The sequence below is a fragment of the Patella vulgata genome, chromosome 4 (genome assembly GCF_932274485.2).
Source record: "Patella vulgata chromosome 4, xgPatVulg1.2, whole genome shotgun sequence".
Taxonomy (NCBI): domain Eukaryota; kingdom Metazoa; phylum Mollusca; class Gastropoda; family Patellidae; genus Patella; species Patella vulgata.
The window spans coordinates 20,519,623-20,543,219 of record NC_065882.2 but is presented as its reverse complement, the minus strand read 5'-3'; the positions used below and the strand labels follow the sequence as shown (position 1 = coordinate 20,543,219).

The following is a 23,597-nucleotide window of genomic DNA, read 5'->3' as shown; positions in this document are numbered from 1 at the left end:
CATGGAAAACATGCAGAAAAATGTATGACAAATGAGATTGTCAATGTCCCTCGATCTATTATCTCCCTTGGTGATCCAGTACTTACAAATATTAATCCATGCTATCAAAAATCAATTTGTTTTTGATAAATAATGGGCCAATAATACACAAACTGAGATAAAAGTACAATTATTTGGATAACGATGTCAATATGTTTGTTTGTGGAACATAATAGATATTTCAAATGTTTACACTTTTTATAGGAATTAAGTACTCAATGATATTAAATTAATTGAAGAATTCTGTCAAGTTTTGAATAATAATAAGGTTGTATGTGGTTGTATTTAACAGTTTGGGGTTAGAAGTGGGATATATTTGGTAATATTTGGCTAGTCTTTGAGAGCTACCTGGTACAAATACTATAAATAGGCTTTTCAAGTTCATCATAAAAAATTTGTCAATTCCGCAAATTAACTCAATTTTTGTGTGTGTATAATTCAACAAGTGTGATAATTTCTCAAAATAATGAGGTAGTATTTGGTGGTATTTGGTAGTATTTGGATGTATTTAATTGGTATGAGGTCTACCACAATCCTTAACTTCTGCTGATAGCTATATTTTTGACAGATGCAGGCCACTTTCCCAATCCTTCATATAATTGTGGGATTTTGAATCATCTGAAACAATAATTAACACATATCAAGAATTTTAAAGCTTTGTGTTATTCATAATGTCATTGTTACATTCTTTGAAGGATTGAAAAGACTCAAGTGATTTCAAATTTAGAGTGATGAAATTTTACTATTCAATACCATTTCTGTAAATGGTAAATTCTGTCACTTTGCTGCAAAACAGCATAAACTAGAAGGTTAGTAGGGAGTGTCACTGTGCAAGTTTACTACAGTACAATGTGATTGCTAGTCAAGAAACTTGTTTTTAACCCCACCGGATAACTCTGAAAACTAATTTAAAGGATTCTAAAAACTTTACACACACAATTGATCAATATATCTGGGATTTCTTTTTTAAATACTGCCTGATGTATTACACCCATGCTCTACCAATTTATATTTAGAAATTGCGTCATTTCATCTCTTCTATAGTGAATCTGACAGAAAATCTAAGATCAATAAGTAAATGCTTTGGCTATTTATCAAAGTTTTTCTTTTATTTGTGTACAACAAGAACTACATGTACTACAAACAGTTAATATACAGTTACTACCATGGTCATATGGTTGGTGGTAGGGACAGATGGCTAATTAAAAAAAACGCTCATTAACTTAACACAATTTATAATATGATTATTAATTACATCAGTATGTGATACAGATTTGATCTAATTATTTCTACTCAACTTAATTAGATAATTAGTTTCTATATATAACATGCATGGTCATTATATACATACCTACGTTATCAATCAAGTCTACCCAATTATCTAACAATATCTGTTTGTTCAACTATAGTATTTAGCACCTATAAACAATGTACTCTGATGTGGCTAAATGTTGAACTGGCCGAATAATGGATATTTTCTGCTTAGAATTAGGTGTAGGATCATTACTTAAAAGAAAATCTTAGAACCCATAGTCCTGATAGTCAAAGTCAGGCAAGCAATATAAATGGATGACTATATACATTAAAATGAGTACCAGTATATTCTATGATATGTATAATAGATTTTATCTGAGAGGTAAGTTTTGTACGTTCTAAAATTGTCAAATACTGTTAATTATTTACAGTCAATATAGTATATACTCAAATTCAATTATCAATGAGATTAAACTAAGTAACTCGATTTTAGCTTGTTATGTAATATATTAATTCTGAAGGGCAAAGCATTGTTACTCGGATTGGATGAATAACTGAGGTCCTGTGTACACATTGACGTGCATGGCAAAGAACCCTTGGCAGTTGGAATTTGATGTAAGAATAGGCCTTGGCTCTCTACTTTTCGGGCAAAATTTCCCTCACTGCATGTCATATACCCCTCTTCATTATCCTAGTCGGAGCAGAAAAGTAGGACATTAAACCCCATTTCATTTCATGTTAATTCTAAGTTAAAGCCACTGATCATCATTTGCCTTTTTTCAGACAATATCTAATTATTAACAGCTGAAAATGTACTAAAATTGATTATTTGACATATAATTAAGAAAGCAAAACCAGAATATCAATCTTAGATGATCATGGCTTTGATTCAATCGGATTAAAAAGCATGGTAGTAGCTGGTGTTTAAACATCTGCTTCCATTGTAGTGATACTACAAACATTTTCAAAAGAGACCCATCAAAAATTTTGTACCCAAAACCTATAGGTGGTACGGTCTTTTTTATATCATCTCTGCAGGATGTCAAATGTTGCGAACTTTCAAATCCATCAATATCTTGGTAAACACTGAACAAACTTGAAACATTTATGGACAAATATTCCTTTTAGATTTTCAATGCAATATTGTAGTTAGCAAAGAATTCAAAATCCCTAAAATTGTAATCAGCACTTTAAGAAAATCATAAAACTAAGATAATTTCCTAGTTTGTGATGAATTAGGAAATACAAAGAATATTTTTTTTTTTCAAATATTTCTTTTAAAATATGTCAAGCTACTATATAAGTACAAGTATGTCTGATATTATACTTTTATCATTTGTGTTAGATTCATTTCTCTCAATATCTATTTTATTCATTTGAATTTCAACAAATCAATATAGTAGGTGTGAAAAATGGGATCCCAAACCGGTATGTGACAAGGAGTTATCTCCCGCTGCTAAAACCCCTACTCTCCAATTATTGAAATAAGATTGAACCTTATGTTCATCAAAATCAAAAACACACTTTTATGGATAACAATTACTATGGTTTATTTCACTGCGACGTTTCAACAAGGTTTCACAAGTCGTTATCAAGCATGTGCATACCGAAATGACCTAGTTTTTGTCAAAAGGACGTTAATTCTCATTTCTCTCTATTGTCAAAAAAACTTTATTATTAAAGATGGGTTCCCAGAAAAGTATTCATTGGGTGGTTATTTCCAATAAAAGTATGGCAATTTTGGTATATTTGGAAAGTAGAGATATCCAATCTTACTAGAAAAATACTGGATTCCCCGAAAAACACTCATGGAGTGTACACAGGACAAAAATGTAAGGGTTCCCCTAATCGACAGCCCGACGATTAGGAATTTCTGCACACGTTATGTAGGTCACACGCGAACATTGAGCGCTTGATGTACAAGTTGATGAACTTTATGAAGAGTTAGACGTACAACACTTTCTGAGATAAAAATGACGGAAAAAGACGCGGGTAGTGGATAATCCGAGAATTTAATTAGGATTCGATGTTTGTAATAGATAGTTAGCGATTAAAGACAACATCGTCTTATGTATGCAATGAATTCTCCTCTGACTTCCAAGAGAGGTAAGTCACGTGACATAAACATGATCTGGTTTGATCGAATTTTTATAGCAGGGCATTCCTTCGCATTACAATGTTTGAGAAGGATTTGAAGCAAAATTATGACTATGTTTTTAGTCCATTGTACCATTAAATCACCCAGTTTGTATGCGGGAATGTATCTTTAAAGTCATAACCAAAATTAAAACATTAACAAAAATAGAATCTAATTTGTAGAAAATGATAATATTTGATCAATTTATTTTTTTATAAACCAACTTATGACAAAGATCAAATATGGTTGATGATGTGTTTTATAACATGTGGTTAATTTTTTATGTTTGTAGCAAATCCATTATTTCATTATTTTATTTTTGTTGGAATAATTAAGACTGAGATTTTAATAAAAGTTTTCAACCATGCAACAGTTGGTGATCTGCTATATTATTCGTGGTTAATTCATTATATCTGTTATGTTGGTGGAAAATCAACAATTGCCAATGTTATTGTCACATGATCAGCAACACTGATACAGTATGAGATAGAAGATGGAGAGTATTAGCTGGCAAGACTCACACATCAATAATACTGATACATTCTTTATCAGAATGCCACAAGACGAGCTAGAAATGAACATTGCCTAAGACAACCAGTAAAATTCTACGTATATGGCAGTTTTTACGAGGATTTAAAACCCGAACAGCTGCTACAATATGTAACATAGTATTAGACATGTATTGTTCGTCTGTGAGCAGAAATTATGTGGACCTGTTCCGTCAGGAGTAACACAAGACAGGACGTCATTAGTTTAAACAGTGGTGACTTGCAGTGGTGGAGAGTTATTACTGGCAGTCTTTCACAGATTGTACAACTTTCGCTCATTTATTAATTAACTGTGTGTTGCTCTTAATACATATTGGTTTGTCTGTACTGACTGATTCTATTCTTCCTATAGCTTTATGCGCTTCCAATACTGTTATATTCCTAACTGCTGTCTGTGTATGCTTCCTAAATGACAAACCAGAAACAAATTGTGAACTGAGAATGGGCAAGAAGTTAAATGATTATTTTAGTGATCAGTTGTATAAACTAAAGGTAATGTTTGGTTTATCTCTTGGTCCTTCAGCAAAAGAAGAGAAAGCTGTAGCATCTGTGGTGCAGGAACCCATTCCAACTTCAAAATTTCTCAGTATTTTAAGACAGAAGAAATCTGACAAAAGACTCAACATTGAAGTTAGGGTAAGTTATCTTTTTAAACTCTTTATCCATATTCTATGTTCTTTTGTTTCATGGATTATAATTTAATAAAAACATTAACTATTTTTTCTAAATAATTAAATTGATTCATTTTTAGAAAATTGAAATTTTGACTATTTTTTGCTAAAATATATGCAGAAAAGAACATGAAAAGCAATTTTTGGACAACTCTTTCTTACATATGGGGTGAATCTAGAAAGAAAAGGGGATTTTGAAAAGAGGTCGTGATTCACAATAGACATCAGGAGCATGAAGGGATGTGCACCACTTCATATATGTAATTTCATATTTTAGATTGAAACTCAGGTTTATTACTTTTATTTTTTTTCACATATTTTTCATGTTTGTAGTTTGCAATATAAACTATTTAATGGAGAACGGATCTGTTTAATTTCAAGACAAAAAATAGCATTGCATTGGGTTGGGCTGATCAGATGTGCTATTTTATTTTGCGAAAACTAAGCCCTGACTAAAATAAAAGGGAATTTCAGTCTCTTTATGTGTTTTAAGGCACACAAATTCGATTTTCTGTTCTTCTAGAACACCTGTAAAAAGTTCCTTTTTATTTCTTCAAGAAAAAGACTTATTGAAAAAAGTACCAGTACTTGGTTGTGCTGTTCAAAAGGTTTTATTTCCAAATTTTCAAGCTTTGGAATTTTGAACAAAACATATTCCATTTGATTTATGTGGTTATTTATTTATCAAGACCCTGAATAAAAAGGCTTCTGCAATATTTCAACAGCTAATTAATCTACAGAAGTCATATTTTTAATTTAGAAAGATATCCATCTCACATTAAAAATAAATAAACAATACATACATTTTAATGAAATCTGTTTTATTCACCAAATCAATGAGATCATGTCATGTTCTCTCAAAAAAGACATATCCTTCGTTATGTTATTGGGCACAATATTTACCAGAAAGATAGATGTATTCCGAAATTATGAGTATCGTTATGTAAATGTGTTAGAAAATTGTGATTAATGTTGGAACTAACATCTAGACTAAAGCCAATTTCTTTGACATGTAATATATTAGAGTCACGCTAAAATATGACCTAGTCATCCACTATAAAATCCAGTGTGGAATAAGATGGGTTTTATAAGGATTTAGCTGATATATACCAGAAGGTTTTTAAGTGGAATATGTCATGACTATGTGATGTACACCAGTTGATTGACAGAACAGTATAATTGTTACATTATTCCTGCTAAACACCATGATGTTGTGGGGTTTTTTTTAAGAATAATCCATTCAGTAATTACATGAGATTTGTCCATCAATCACATTTTCCTCCTGTTTTTTTTCTTTTGGAATTATCTGATTTTACTCCAGATTGCCATCATATGTTGATTCTCAATCAATGTCTTTAAAGGTGAAGAATTTGTTGTGCAATTCAGTTTGATACATTTTCATGTATACTTCTATGAAACACAGTTATATGTGATGTTGAGGGTTGGGTGGTCCAGTGGTTTTTAAGGTGTGCACTTTAGATTGCAAGGCTTGTCATTGAGTCAAGTGGTATGGTTTCGGTCTCAAGCTTGTATGTGACGAGGAGTAGGGTCGCCTACCCAACCTCACAGGTTTTCTCCAGGACCTCAGGTTTGCTCCCACAGCTAAACACACAAATGAGTTATTAAAATACAATTGTACTATATTTTCATCCCGAAATGACCTATTTCGAATCGTGTGGGTATTAAACTCGATTTCTCTCTATATTTATGTGATGTTACCTCAACAACATGTGAAATGTCTCATTTCCATCACAATTAGATGAAATTTGTTATCCCTATAGGAATACTTGTAGGTATATGATATATATATATATATCATTCCCATTAAGAACATACAACATGTTACATTCTCAATTACAATTTGATGTGACATGATACTTTAATTACAAGTCGATATGATGTGTCACTTGATAATGTAAATGTGATATACTTTTATTACATGTAAATGTGATACACCACTTTCATTACATGTGGATGTGATATGTCACTTTCATTACATGTTGGTGTAATTTGTCACTTTAGTTAGATTATAATAATGTGGTGGGCAATGTGTTTACCTGTAGATGTGACATTCCACTTTCATTACTCGTAACTCTGATATTCCACTTTCATTACATGCAACTGTAATTATGGCTCTTATATGTGTAAATATAATGTCATGTTAATGTGACACATGTCACTTTAATCACAATGGGGAGTTGGATGGACGAATGGTTAGCGCATGCGCGTTGTATCATAAGGTCTATCATTGCGTCAACTGGTGTGGTTTCGATTCCACGGTTGTACCTGACAATGAGTAGAGACGTAGGTTTTCTAGGTTTTCTCCGTGTCTACCACTTTCCTCCCACTGCTAAAGACCCCTATGCGTAAGCGAATTATTGATATAAAATTGAACCATGTTAGTCCCAAAATAACCAGGTTTGTGTTGAATGGACGTCGTTAAACACCCTCTCTCTCTCTCTCCCAAAATGTGAATTTGGTAGGTACCATTGATCAGATATTGAAATATGATACATGTGAATTTGGTAGGTACCATTGATCAGATATTGAAATATGTTACATGTTGTACAAATGTATGGAGATGTGATGTGCCACTTTTATAGCATATAAACGTGATACCCATCCCCTCGCCCACAATTTCATTACACGGGAATGTTACTTCAGTGATGTGACATAGGTGTGGTCTGAAACATAGAATGTTGTATGCCATGTCCATTACATTTTCATTGATGTTGATATGAATATATCACTTTCATTAAATATGTATATGTGGCTTTCTCTATATCTAATTTCATTCCGGTTTAAATTTTAGATGGCATAAATTTAAAGATCTAATTACTTCTTCATCCATTCCAAGTTTAATTGTAGCCCCTTTTATTGGTTAAAATATTTCTTCTCCAAGCCAACGCGTACTTTTATTGGCAATATATGACAGCTGGTAATTTGTTCATGGCTAAAAATGACGAGGACTGGTGCAGATTGTCACGGGACATCAGGAATCTGACACGTTTCTATCCACAGTCAAGAGCAGAGAATTTTGTCATTCCTAACTCGTCTGGGATAATGTGCTCAACCCTCTCATGAGAGATGCCCACAACACTGGCAATATCTCAAGAGGTTAAAGGACGATCAGCCATCACCTTGTCATGCACCCGGCTAATGGACTTCTTTACTTTGGAAAAGGAAAGGGCATCATCCCCGAAAGTGGAGACCATGTCGGCATGTATCTGTGTTGGGGTTAGTCCTTTCAGTTGTAGGTACTTGATGAATGCCCTATAGCCAGTTTTGTCCATTTCTGGTGATTTCAATGGGTAGGTTCACAAGATGGTCTGGTACCTACAGTTGCAGTTCTTATGTCTATGATTCATTCATTGATTGTACATGTTGGTGACAAAAGTTTGTTTCAACCCAAGTGATCTATCCTTTTCAGGTTTAGAACTTTCCAGCCAGTCCTTGTATATATTGTGATCTGATACATGCTCATGCCATAAATCATATCTTAATATAAAAGTCATTCCTTAGATGTTATATCACTAGAACTATGAATGCTATATACAATCATTTCAGTTTGTAATTTGACTTGTTTTTTTCAAATATGATCTATTTATAGTTTTCAGATTAGGATGATAATAAAACAATTATGTGTCAGTCTAAAAAAACCATGGAACATTTGTTATTCTTGCTTTCTCTACCCTATGGGTAGTCATATTTATATTCATTGAAATAAAACATTGCATTTGTCTATTTTGAGAAAGAGAATTAGAAAAAAAATGTGAAGGAAATCACAATTCTGTTGAAATGACCTTTGGCAAATTGCAGTTGACTTTCTTTCTTGTATTGGGGATAAATGTATCTTTTGTAATGTGTTATAGTTTATCATTTATTTTGTATTATATTTTGACAGGCAATTGTTCGGAATCAGGAAGACTTCCCTTATACAGTTGCTCAAGAGACCCACAATGCCTTGATGAATGTGAAACAAGAAGTTGTAACATGTGAGTAAAATATTTCTAAATGAAATGGAGTTGAACATTTTACTTGTCGGCGCTAACCACATTACTAAACATTTTCAAAAAATGTATAGTTGTTTTGATGGAAACAAAAAATGACGTCACATATACACATTGGCGTGCACGTAAAAAAGAAAACTTGACAGTTAGAATTCGATATAAGAGTAAGCCGTAGGGTTGTTGTCCAGGCAAAATTTACCAGGTCGAGTCATAGCAAACTGCATGGCATATGCTTGTTTTCATTAGCCAAGTCAGTAAAGAAAATGAGAATTCTACACCTCTTTTCATTTTTACTCTAAACATTTTCCTTTAATTAATAAGGCCCTATATCCTGCACCACTAGCAACAAAAATCAAATATTAAGATGAAAATAAAATTCCATGTCTATGTAGATTTTTAATTATATCCTATTCAATCAGCAAAAAACACTATACTGATTTGTCCCTGTATCAACTTATTTAATCTCGTCTGGTTGAAATATTTAAAAATATAATTGAATTCATAACTTAAAGAGAAAGTTTGCTGAAAATTTTAGTTTTAAGTAGATCAATATCCAACAGTGTTTATGGTTGAGAGTAATTGAACTGGATGTATCGTTAAAGAGGTTAAGAGAGAGCTCTGACCTTTTCATGCTGTGATTAGACCTCTTAATAAATTTGAAAATTGGTTTCTTTCTGTATTTCCTTCATATGGTAATTTCAAAAGATTATCAAGTTGGTTACATAAGCTGTCAATACCAGGGCTTATTGAGTAACACACTAATTCGCTTACTTGAAAGTCCCAGGTTCGATTTGACTTGGCCAGGTTCGATCTTACTGTTTTCCGGTGTGGTTTCCCCTCTTCGGTTGTGCTTGAAAGGGGGCCTGGCAAGGAACATTGTCTGGTCATTTGGATGGGATGAAAAACCTAGGTTCTGTGTACACATTGACTAGCATGTAAAAGAACCCTTGACAGTTGGAATTTTAGATAAGAGTAAGCTGTAGCGATGCATCCGTGCAAAATGTCCCTCATAGCAGAAAAGTAGGATGTTAAATCCCATTTCATGTAATCATAGCATAAGATTCACAACAATAATCTCCTCATAATAACATCCCTGGAAAATATACGTCACTTTAACATTGACCTGTGTTGTTCATGCATTCCTTTGTCAAGTTTCCGTGAAGTCTTTAACTTGTATGTTATAAAAATATACTGGTAGATGAACATGTACACTGACATTGCAATTAGTGGTTAATCACCCATTCTCTTTATTTATGCAGTCTTTAAAGTAAGATACAAAAAAACCCTGTAATATTAGGTTGTTGCTTGGCATCAGTAGAAAATTGCTTTTCCCTTTGTAGTAAGCTTGATGCCTTAAAGCTTGAAAAGATGGCTAGAATAGTGGATCATCTTTGTATGCATGAAATACAGGTTTTATTCTCATCGCCCATGTAACTGACAGATGGATTTTTTTCCATTAGTTACATCTTTCTTGTCAGCTATGGAAACTGCTTAATCAAGGATTGGAAACTAATTGCTTCACACCAGTTGTAATTTGCCTGCAGCAAGGAAACAATCCTCTTGTAATACATATAAAATGTGGTTGAATTTCTCAACATACCAACTAAAAGTCAGGGCTTGGGAAGTTGTTAAAGGTGGCTAACATAGAATGTGTTCATTATTTATTTATATTTTACATAGAAAATTATATAAATTCAAACTTCTGATTCATTCCTTTCAAAAATCAATATCGAACTGTCCCAATTTTTTTATACATAACATTTATTTTTGGAGGTATATTGTTCACCTGCATCTGTTGGTCTGTCAAACTTTTATTATAAAAGTTGTTGTACGCCCATCTTCATTAGCCCAGTCGGTGTAGGACGTTAAACCTCATTTCATTTCGCCATGATCTTGAATTAATCAAACATTATTTTCTGTTTTGTACAGACAAAAACTAAGATGTTTTAATCGCAATCAAATGAAAGTATGGCTTTATTCCAATACCATCAGATTAGTTCAGTAAATATATTTACTACTCAGCATGCCGTGACACTTGGTTAAAACTAATTATGTCAATTGTTCAAGGGACTTTTTACCCTTAGGTAGATTTATTGCTAAATTACATCCTATCTTATGAAATCTGTATATATAAAAAAAATAGACTGCCAAACCATACTGTAATAAATTTATGTTCTGTACAGTTAGACAGAATATTCATTTATTCATAATGAAAATTAATGGCAACTACCATGATGAGTGTGGGAGTTACATGGTCTAACTTAAGCATGCACATTAAATGATAAGCTAGATCTTCATTAGCTCATGAGTTGGTGCAGAAAACCAAAATGACCTAGACTGTGTTGTGTATGTTTAGCCCCATTTTTATTAATTCTTGTATAGTTATTATATATTGTTAATAGTTAATTATATTCAAAAAGAAAACGGGAACTAAAAACGTATATGAACAGATTTTTTTTATTTCAATTCTGCAAATGATTTAGTATCAGTACTTCTATAAATCTTATGATATTGAAGTGTAGTTAATTTCAGAGGAAAAATTGTTCTGAATTAATTTTGTGGTTACATCTACATTAATATTTGAACAGTTGACTTATGTAGGTTATTTCCTTGTAGAAAAGTCTTGAGTATCGACAACTGACTTGTGACCTCTTGTACGTCTTAACACGGCAGGTGGCACCAACTGTCATCAAATATTCATCAATGTTTCTTTAATTAGACCTTGTCACATCATTTTGTAGAAAATAAATGCAGGATATCGTGGAATGGTGAAGCATGACGATGGTTTATAGGATAATTTTGATGATTATATTCCAATATCTGATTGCATATCATTGTATAGACGGCTTTATAAATATTTATAACAATAGGACACAATGGCATATGCGAAAAAAATAAATGTGTATTAATTAATTCTTGGCATTTAAGCGTATGGTTATATTGTTCTAAATCATTCCAGACCTAGCTGTGGTCAGTGTTCTATTAATAACTTAGATCCCAGGCTTGTACCATCTTCATTAGCCCAGTCGGTGCTGAGCAGTAGGATGTTAAACCCCATTTCATTCATCTCCCAGGATTGTATGTAACCATGTATTTCTTAAACTGCTTGCTTATAATTAATGTATAATTGACTCATCATGACTAGCTTATTAAACATATTAAACATAATATCAAGGCCGTATATCGAACTTTCGACTGACATGCGGCCTCGCTTCGTACGCTCTATCATTTAGCCTCGGGAGTATGACATCAACGTAGCGGTTAATCTCCGCTTACGTTGCCATTTATGGATTTAATCAATCAATGAAATCCTGTTTATATCCAAGCCATCCGTGGGTCTACATAGTTGATTTTGGGCTTGTTGTGTAAATAAAGATCTAATTTATAATTTCTATGACATCTGAGGCCCAAAGGAAGACCGACAATAGGCAGATTTAGCTCTTGCATAATGTATGTTTAATGAATGGGTCATTAATTTTTGTTTTGATTTATAGCAGAATCAATTTTAATACCCAGATGACAGATAAATGAATTATTTATTAAGAGTTATCTACTCTATTACCCATTTCACCATTAATCCAGTCATGGCTGTCTTCATGACCCCATCGGGCAGTCGTGATTCCCTTTTCACCTCGTAATCCATTACGATTTTAATGGAAGAAGCTCCATCAGCTAAAAGACAAAGAGTTAATTTCATTACCACCAACCAGTCCACCAATGTTAAAGCAGTAAATTTACCTGATAACATTTTGCCTCTCTACAGTTCTACAGTTAGAAACCTCCGGAGCAAAGATGCCCACCTACAAGTACAAGGTGATTTTCTAGAATTGTGTCATGCAGCCTAAATCATACCTCTTTTTTAGACCAAGAATCTATACCGGGAATACTATCAACCAAACTAAAGTTGCGGAATACAGAGCCGGTGCCACCAAAGAATTCTGTCTTACGATGATTAAAATACACATTCAATACTTAGAACAAATCTGTCAGAAGATTAACAAAGATCTACAAGAAGCTAAAACTAAACTCACAAATTTATGTGACCCTCATCAACTCAAGGAAGCAGAACAAGCCATCTCTGCAGTGATCGAAAGAGAAATTTCCACTTACCGTGACACTCCAGTCGAAATCTTGACTATCAAATAATTAAACAATTTGATACAAACCCTGGCCTTTTAAAATTTACTACCAACAGACTCACCATTGAACTTTATTGGATTATATGATTAAAAACCTTTCAACCACATGGTATCAATGACAAAATTTATTTTCTTTGAATTATTTATTGTATTCCACATTTTACTTGATACCTTAAGACACAAACACAAATAAATTGTTTTGAAATAAATAGTTAATGAGATATTTTAGACTCGACATACCTATATTTTATTAGGTTTTATTGGATTTAAAGAGTCTAAAATAACTTCTATTTTACAAGCTCAGTCGGAGATGGTTTTAAGTAAGGAAAATCAATCAAAATTGAAGTGAAAAATAAAAAACTTTCAGAGCATACAAAATAACCAGATAATTACACCAAAAAAGCATATTGTTTCGTTTTTCAATTAAATGTTATTGATCAATTTGAGTACATTTTATTGAAGATTAGATATAGTGCCAATAAATGCAAATTATGATCAAAGGTTTTGAATAATTTCTCTAATTGTACAGTGGCGTTTTGAGTAGCGGGGGTCCAGGGTGAAGACAATGTCAAGTTTAGGATGGGGGGGGGGGGGGTAACTGAAAATTTGATAAAATCATGAGGTCTGAGACAATACTACTGCTCTTATAGGTGCAAACCTGTACGGCTCTATTTCCACGAATGTTGGAGAAAAAAATATGCTCTGTGCGAGCCGTAGAGGCCCTTCCCTCTTTGCCTGCCTCCTGAATAGAATAATAACTACATGTATGTTGTATGTAATATGTTCTCATTTTAAAAAATCTCATCAATGCCAAAACACTTTGGGAGCCAGCGTTTGATTATTTAAGCCTTTTAATCTCCACGTCGGATTTTGATGTATTGTATGAAATATCAGACATCACAATTGAATATAAATCCGAGAGTTAATATAGAAAGATTCAATATCAGCGGGATGTCAGTAGTATAAGTAACAAGGGTTTCTATTCCCATGATTTCTACAACATTCACTCAAACCGTTGCAACTTAATGAAATTTTCTCCCAGGAGTCGCACCAAACAATGATAAACTATCATTGAATTTTCGACCTTATTTGTGACATTGTGTCCATTTTTTATGTACAGACAAAACCTGGATCATGTCTCGTGTTAATAGATTTCATTCTGTTACTTCTTTAATCTAATTTGACCAGCCTACTTATTTGTACATGTACCATGAATTAAAAGAGTGTTTCATTAGATTCTCTTGAAAGGCTTAAAAAAAAAGATGAGTACATTTACAGACCACTTACAGATAATCTTTGAAATGTATGTTATTTTTAAAAGTTTCTGATGGGACGAAAAGAGAAATTCCAGATATATTTCAGTGAAGGAATCCGATTAAGTCTTCATGGAAGGTTCTTTAGAATCCTTTATTCACAATCACCTTGTTCCTGAATAAACCTGTCGATAACTCAGACATGTGCATAGTGACAACTTTTGTTTTTTTCTTGCAGGTATTAGAATTTTACAGGACTTAATATTGTTTTAATTATATATACATAAATCATTCCATTGGCAGAATGTTGGAAATCAAAATAATTGTATTCCATGGCGGAGCTGTCGGGGTAAAATTTCCCTCACACCACAGCGTATGGCATATGTCCTTCTTTAGAAGCTTGATTAATGCAGAATAGTTAGACATTTAAGCCCATTTCATTTCATTTCTTCTTAATCCAATCAGTGTGGCAATTCTTGATATCAAGACGTTACATTTTATGAGGTCTGCTTTAATACTTTTAACAACCCATGCTAATAATTCACAACATTTACCACGGTTATATACTCGCCAGACAATCACCAGTTAAAACAAAAATGGTGGTTTATAAATGTAAAAGTTCAGTTGAAAGAGTTCAATTTATCCCGGTATTTATTTGGCAGATGTGATCTATTGTGCAGTTGTCTTACATTGTCTATGAGGTCAGAGAGAGAAATAGGGTTTAACGTCCATTTAACCCGTTAAGTGCGTAGGTCGTTATATAACGTCCTGGACAACTGCCACTCACTGTGTGTAGGGCGTAATATAACGCCTTGGAGGTATTTTCCCCAACCAATTCTTAGAACATAGTTCGTCACTTGGGGGAATCCTTTGGGAACTCCCCCACTATCGCAGCATGTGTAGGACGTTATATTACGTCCTGGACAACTGCCACTGACTGTTTTTAGGGCGTAATATAACGCCTTGGAGGTATTTTCCCCAACCTATTCTTAGAACATAGTACATAGTTCTTCGTCAATTCGTCAAATTAATTACACAATAGGCCTCAATAGGGGGCAGTTAACGTTTTAAAAACGTCACGCTTAACGGGTTAACACAAACTACGGTAATTTCGGTACAATTTTATGAGAGGAAGCCAAAGGACCTTGAGAAAACTAACTAAGTTGGGCAGACGACCCTACTCAGCCATGTTATATGTACAAGCTTTAGATCGAAACCAGAAACCATGCCACTTGACTCAATGACTGATTTTATGATCTAAAGCGAATGCACCCAACTGCCTATGTCTATTGGAGACTTATTAGTGAAATGACGCTAATTGATCTTCAATGAAAAAATTTCAGTGAACACTAAATACCATTATTTAATGAGATGTATACGTAAATTGGCATCTGTATTTTATGTCAAACATCTCCCATGTCCAGCTTGTCATGATATATTCTAACTGAGCTCATTAACTTTACTACTGACTCTGCTATAAGCTTACAGATTTCAAGAAAAACCAATTCCAATTGCCAGAAACTCATCAGTCTAAATAAAGAACAAGAAATAATCATGTGACCTGGATATCGTGATTTATACATATCAGCGCCTTGATATGACCATTTATGTCCTGGTACTGATATTATCAGGGAAGTGCGTAAATCACTTAATTTGTTTGCTGGATAAAAAGCAAGTTTCCAAATGTGAATGCGCTTGAAATTGGAATGTGACAAATATAGGATAATACGCACCAATAAAGACTGATCATTTATATGAAATATGAACTATATTCAGACACTTGGTGTAGAATCTTTTACCAAAATATTGATTCTGTCGTTAGAAGGCTTCTGTATCATGCACTTAAATTTGATCGTGAAAATTGAGCAGATTCTCCTTTGCTCTGAACATGATATTGACAGAGAAACATCTTGTTTCAGAATATGTTTTTGGTCATGTTATTAAGACGACTATTATTATTTTAAATTGCATCGTTTAGTTCCCTTTCTTAAGAATTTGATAATGTGCAAATAATTACTCATTTTTCTCGGGAAGAAGCTAAAATACTTGCTGTGCAATGAATATGTTTACTCTCTCGGGATAATCGTTCGTTTGGAAGAAGAGAAATCACACAAAGCCTAATCATACACATTTCAAAGCTGCGTTCCAAAAACAGAAAAAATATCTGAATAAGCTTCATTTTGTGAAAAACATTTCCATGTCTGATAAAAGCTAAAATGAGTAGTATGATGGGCGACCATTCTGCACGTATTGTAGGGAAAAACACGACGCTAGTCTCCTATGTTTTTTTCTGTGAACATTTAATGTTCCATTTTGAATTTTAGGTACTAGTATTGTAAATGTGGATGTTTTTAAAAGCTTAATATTTCTACTTTTATTTATTAAGTCAATTATGGTGTGACTTTTATTGGGGGTACCTATGTATCTCAAAAATCAAAAGTATGTACTATTTTTATGTAATTATCTGAGTGAAGAATGAGCTACGTGCATGAAAAAGACAGCAGAATTATTATGACTTGTCTAAGACACATAAAGGACGAGGGGGCTGAAATCTGTAGAAACCAATGTAAAATTTCAAAATGGTCATAACTAGTCTTGTGTTATCGATTTTGGACCAACATATTTTTTTAATAAAGATATCTTTGATTTTTAAGTCCTATAATATATAACCCATATGCTGGCATGTTTGGTCTTTAAGATTATATTTTTAAATGTGTTTAAATAAATCTAACATATTTGATTTTTAAAATATATGCCAAATTGTTTTCAACAGTTTTAATGTAACATTAAAGATGGCTTCCTAGAAAAGTATTTATGGGGTGGTTATTTCCAATAAAAGTATGGTAATTTTGGTATATATGGAAAGTAGAGATATCCAATCTTACTAGAAAAATACTGGATTCCCCGAAAAACACTCATGGAGTGTATACAGGACAAAAATGGAAGGGTTCCCCTAATCAACAGGCTGACGATTAGGAATTTCTGCACGCATGATGTCAAAGGTCACTTGCGAACATTGAGCGCTTGATGTACAAGTTGATAAACTTTATGAAGACGTACAACAATTTCTGAGATAAAAATGACAGAAAAAGACGCGGGTAGTGGATAATCCGAGAATTTAATTAGGATTCGATATTTGTAATAAATAGTAAGCGATTAAAGACAACATCATCTTATGTATGCAATGAATTCTCCTCTGACTTCCAAGAGAGGTAAGTCACGTGACGTAGACATGACCTGGTTTGATTGAAGTTTTATAGTAGGACATTCCTTCGCAATTACAATGTTTGAGAAGGATTTGAAGCAAAATTATGACAAATTAATTAGTTTGAATATGTTTTTAGTCCGTATATACCATTAAATCACCCAATTTGTACGCGGTAACCCATCTTTAAGGTTCTTATTTACTCTATCGCTTGCCATTTTTTTGTTACGCAGTAGATATAATTTATTGTAAAAGAAGTTAAGTATAGAATTTATTAGACTTAATCCAAAAATAAACTGTCTCAACTAATAGCGTATGTTGAATTTCTCACCTAAAAACCTTATTGTACATTTATTTATAAAAAAAAGAACGAATACCTGAATGGCTTGAAATTACAAAGTTGATGGTTATTTTGTAAAAATTTACCATTTTTATGTCATCAGTTAGTCTTATCGTCAAATTAATCACCATTTAGTAAGAGTGTAATGTTTATGATACAGCGTATTTATAGGGGTAAACACTCTATACTTCATTTTATCTTACAGAACAAAAATGAGTGTTGAAATTAGAAATGTAACTTTATGTTGCTTTTCAGCTGTGTTATGCATGAGACTTGAAACAGTTTATAAATAATGTTTGGGTATGAATGATTCAAACAGCTGCCTTTTCATTGGCTGTTTACAGTACACAAATGAAAACACAAGACAATGATAAACTTGACAGTATGTTAAGTAAAACAGTAAAATCAAAAATATGTACTATAAAATGAGGGAACGGGAACTAACAGATTAACTTACAACAATGCATAAAGACATTGTCCTTAGAGCCTCTTTTTATATAAAAAAGATAAATTATTTTTTTAAAATAGATTAACCAGGAATAAAATCTGTATCTATTTAAAGATGTTGGTGTATGTGTATACTAACCTTAATTCCTTCTAATTTGGCTCATGAGCATCAAGATGGAAATAAAGCTTATTACAGTCTTGCTTCTTAGTTAAAATAAAAAGTTATTTGATAGATGTCCAAATAATAGATGAAATTAGTTATCTGAAGGGGATAGTTTTAAGGTTCATTATCATTTAATGAGATCTGGTAGACAACAGTCAACCTACGTGTACAGGCTGGACTGTTTTTAGCCACCATCTTTCCTCATCCAGAAATAAATATATATAAAGTCATAAACTTTTGTCTTTAACAAGTGAAAATACCAGGTGCCCATATGGTCAGTGGAATCTATTATTCATAGAACTGTGAAACACCAGCCCTATTTATTTACATTTCTCCTGTTCTTGTCTTATATTATTAGCTTTCTTAAGATTAAATAAATTTGAGTTGACCCCTCTTGGGAAAAATTTGATTGAGGTATTCCAAGCATACTGGAACATAAATGTCCATACTGAAGAATGAGCTGTTGAAGGAATTAATAAAGTAAAGATAGCAGAGAAGTAAATCAGCTAAACTCAAGACATTCTTGTATATATAATAGCCATTATTCGCTCTAAATACCCATATTTATTTCCTTCACTCTCCTTGTCAGTTATAACAGATATCTTCAACCCTCAGCTCTCCCGAACAGTGTGTTTACTCTTTGATTTGATATATAAACGATAAGAAACGTAATGGCTAGATTAATACCAACCAAACCTAAATATGGAATTTTTATTGATTTGTGTTAAAGGGTTTTCTTCCAGCTATTGTAAACAAGTTGTCCCAATTACCCTGCGTCTTTTGTTTTTACTTGTGAAAGATGTCGGTAGATGACAGCTTTTTGTGAAAGTTCAATTGATTATTTTAGCTTAGTCAAATAACAATTTTCCATTATCATTGTCTTTGAACCTAAAGAGATTTATTGCCCTAAAATAGGGTATTTTGTACATTTATGATAACTCTAGCTCTTGAGATACTGAAACGGAATCAAAAATATTGTTGAATGGATTATTTAGTTGATCTAAATAAGATTATTTGAAAGGCTTTTAGAATGGAAAATTGTTTTTGATGTTGATGAATCTGTTCTATTTGTAAGCATCCAACATTTGTACTACTATGCTTTTGAGGACAATTTATTTGTTTTAAAATATGGATAAATTAACAGTTCTCATTATTAAACACATATCATAATCTTTAGTACCAACTGCAATTCTGTTTCTTGCCGAACAATTTAATGACTCTTGAATTTAATTTCATCTAGAACACCCTTGATTATCTTAATTTAATTTCTTCTAGAACAAGTTATTGACTGTCTGCAATTTGATTTCCCAAGAACACTTTTGATTACCTAGGATTTCGTTCGGTTCACAGTACCATTTTATTCATCTAGAGCACCATTGACCAGTATATCATCCAATACACCTATTTACTATCAAGAATTTGTTTTCATTTAGAACTTCACTGACTTAATTGAAGTTTATTTGAGTTAGCACCCCAGTTATGGTCTTGAAATTCAGTTCACATGGAATACCACATACAGTCTTATTAAAGTTCTGTTTATCTAGAACTCCACTGATTATCTTTCATCTAGAACTCCACGAACTATCCAATCTGATTAAAACATAGATCCTATTTCATTTGTTTTTTTTATAGTTCTAAATTTATTTCGTTTTACTAGTCTTTACTACACTAGGATCTGGAAGAGTTGTTATATAACCTGCGTTCTGATTGATGTGAGGGATTAGCCAACGAAATGGTCTGTTTCGGCGAGTTCTTGGCGTGCGGTGAATGGAACTGGGTATCCCACTAGAAACATTAACGCTGATTGGTTAATCAAATATCTGATGTCATAGGGTCAAAAGCCGCTCGTATGACCCTGACACAACCTTCCACTACAACCGGTCAGATCTTATGTAGTGGAGGCCATCAAAAGTATAAAAAAAAACGAAATGAAATATAGATCTGCATTTTAGTCAAATTGCGGACTATCTTTCATCTAGAATGTATATTGAAGTTCAGTTCGCATAGATGGTTATCTTTCATCTAGAAATCCATTGATTATCTTTCGTCTCAAACTTCATTGATTATCTTTCATCTAGAACTCCGCTGATTATCTTTCATCTAGAACTCCACTGACTATCTTTTATCTAGAATGTATTGAAGTTCAGTTCACATAGATGATAATCCACTGGCCATCATAAAGCACATTTCATAAAGAACACCTTTGTTTCTTTTCCCACTTAATTGAAATAGATCTCCAACAATAACATCCTGGGGGCTTAAATATTTACAAATTAGGTATGGAACACTCATTATAACAATTCTAACCAAACATTAGAATGCAATATTCATGTGAAAAAAACTAAGACAACATTTTCTATAGTTCTCAGATATGAAGGCACAATAACATGCTCAAAACAACATAAAATTGAACTTTCAAATTATTGCAACAATTGAGGAACTCAGAACTAATGTGCAATCAAAGCTTTGATGCTTTTTACAAGAAAAACCAACAGATGAATGGTTATTTTATGAAATGCAGTACCTATGTAGATGGTGTTTCACTTTATCTAGAACAGCATCCACTATTGAGTTCTATTTCATCTCTAGCAACGATAATTTCTACTATCTTTATCATAAATTTATATGATAGATACACCATGGAATTTCTTTTCCATCTCTGTTTCATTCAATATTGACAGTGTGAGATAATTTTATTGAGAATTTTATAGCCTATCTTGATGACCCGTTCCTCCGGGATATCATTTCTTAATGAGGCTGTCTGTCTTTAAAATTAGTAACTTTATTTCAAAGCTGTTTGTTTTTATTACAATAACCAGAAATATGAATTAGATTGATACAGAGTACTTTACTATAGGAGATTGTGGTGTTGTATTTCATTAGTTATTGATAATAGAAATTATTGATAATTCGTTATTGATAATAGAAGTTATTGATAATAGAAGTTATTGATAATAAATTTTTAGGTATGAAAGGCACAAATTCTATCCTTGAATCTGTCTCCTGATCGGATTAAAACACAGATCCTATTTTGTTTGCTTTATTTATACCTTGGTTGAAATTTTGATTTGTCTTCACATTAGTAAGATCTGGAAGACATTTTAAAATATAACTGTGTTCTGTTTGATGTGAAGGGGTCAGTATGACAAGTTCCCTGGGGTCTGGGCTCATCAAGAGGACCTGTAGCAAGGGTCCATAAAATAAATTGATCTCATAAATAAAATCGTTAACTATAAAAATTATAACCTGATTCTAAAAATTACTGGTTGTTCCTAATGAAGGTTCAAGTTCGGCTTTGGCAACTTCACATTAGTCATCTAAAACTAACCCTTGCCGTGAAATTGGTTTCCTTTCAATATCTTTAGTTTGCTGTCATCGATTGTTTTCAGATTTTAGTATGTGATAAAATATGCCAGAGGCTTTTGACATCTCTTTGAATTTTTCTTTTAAAAAGGATGTTGTTATTTGAAGAATTTGCTGCAAAATTAGCAGACTTCTTTCATCTTAGAGAGTAATTTTGTCATATAATAATTTGCACAGCTTATATAGCAATCAGAAAGTCATTTACTACATATTGCCACTTACGATGGTGTTAGAATGATGCCATTATGTATCTTCAGTAGATACCATATACTCTCAGTTATAATGTAATAAATATAGCATCAATAATTCATACAATGTCACACAGTTTAATGGTGAAATCTAATTACTAAATGGACATCGGTGTTGTATAAAATATTGACAGGTTTGAATCTAACTATAATATAATTGCTTTCAGCCAATAAATCTCCCCTTACTTTTTCTACTTTCAGATGATCATAGTAGAGTAATCTTGTGGGATGTTCCCAAGGGATGGAAGAATGACTATATTAATGCAAGCCACATCGATGTAAGAATTTAATATAATTTATTATGAAATCATTATAAACCAATTACATAAAATTTGTCTATGTAAAAAGTTTTATACAAAACATACAATCAATATTAATAATATAACAAAATTCAAATATATATATGAAAAATCAATACATTTATTAGTTGTCAGTCAAATTGATTATTCACTTTATATTATAAAAATATTTGGATAAATATTTAATCTAAATTTGACACAGAATTATAACTTACGGGCTTGACACAAGAACCACTGACATAATTTGATATAAACGGTTGTTGTTTATTGCTTGCAGCGTCTTTGTATTTTGTGCATCTCATTGTCCACAGGTTTGTCGAATTGGTTTTGTTTCTGTGTAGTGTGGCCCTACTGCACTTACTATTATATCTACCAGAACAAAATAATGTTCAAGTAAAATACCTGGTAAATGTCTAGGGGTCTGTTTCACTGAACATAATAAGTATATAAATTATAGACTAAAGTGTATATCTTTTCATTGAGAAATTTTGGTTTAGTAGTTCTATGATTTTTTATACTTAAATCAATTATTGAAATGAGCCCCTGGTTTAGTAGAACATAAAGCAATCTCCTTTAATTATTAATTAATGCCGTCTTATTTCCCCATCTTACAAACTTAAATCACAATATCCCACTTCTGCTTATTGTTTTCCATCAACTGCATCTCCACTTCTCAAACATCCCTACCTAACTGACCATGGTAATTGTTCTAAAGGGAATCCTGTTGTATGCGCCTGACAAATGGAAAAACCGTGAACCTGATAATTTATCTAGTGTGAAACTCTCCAGAGAAACATTGTATGAAGCTTGATAGAATCGAACTGTGCAATTCCTCATGTTCGTTGCTTGGTAGTATTACTATTAGTGAGAGGTTGCGAAATAGAATTTCGATCAAATACATGTATCATTTATTCATAAAACAGTTCTGGTGTGTTGTGATAGTTTTCTGTAGAGTAAAACCTCATTATAAAGCTGAGTTTTATAAGAATTTATATTGTGACTCATGCTTTAAAGTGGAAAAATCAACAATTTAGATACAAGGATATCATCAGACTAATGAAAATATGAATAAAAATATCGTATGAAGAGATTTATGTAAGGATCTCTCTACTAGAAGTGTCTGACCTATAAATTTACATGTTAATGAGTTTGTTTCCACTTAGTTAGTAATTCCATTACCCTTCCTGCTAGTAATTTGCTCAATAATTTTCACTATTGGTTACACAAATATATATCTGGTAATGTAGAGTTTGAACAGTTATTTATTATTTTTTTTATATGAAATACAAAGATTATTACAATTGTAATTATACACTTGTTTTCTCATTACTCAATAATTTTTACTATTGATTACAAATATTAATATCTGGTAATGTACAGTTTGAATAGTTATTTTTTAATATAAAGATTATTACTATTAGAATTGGAGTCTTTTTTCTAATAGTGTTCTATTACATAAAGGAGTTCAGATGTTTATCTTT

At 32.4% G+C, this 23,597-nt stretch overlaps 1 protein-coding gene and 1 long non-coding RNA gene across 2 annotated transcripts in view; one reads left to right on the top strand and one right to left on the bottom strand.

Annotated features, from left to right (window-relative positions):
• Window positions 1–23,597, top strand: part of LOC126818484 (receptor-type tyrosine-protein phosphatase kappa) — a 101,463-nt gene that overhangs the window by 49,872 nt on the left and 27,994 nt on the right. Inside the window, exons 5-7 of the mRNA XM_056100456.1 lie at window positions 4,502–4,614; window positions 8,554–8,644; window positions 22,019–22,095. Coding sequence (XP_055956431.1) covers window positions 4,502–4,614; window positions 8,554–8,644; window positions 22,019–22,095 — 281 coding nt within the window. The remainder of the gene's footprint in view (window positions 1–4,501; window positions 4,615–8,553; window positions 8,645–22,018; window positions 22,096–23,597) is intronic.
• The window catches only part of LOC126818498 (uncharacterized), a 28,943-nt gene that overhangs the window by 3,604 nt on the left and 1,742 nt on the right, over window positions 1–23,597 (bottom strand). The gene's annotated exons all lie outside the window — the stretch shown is intronic.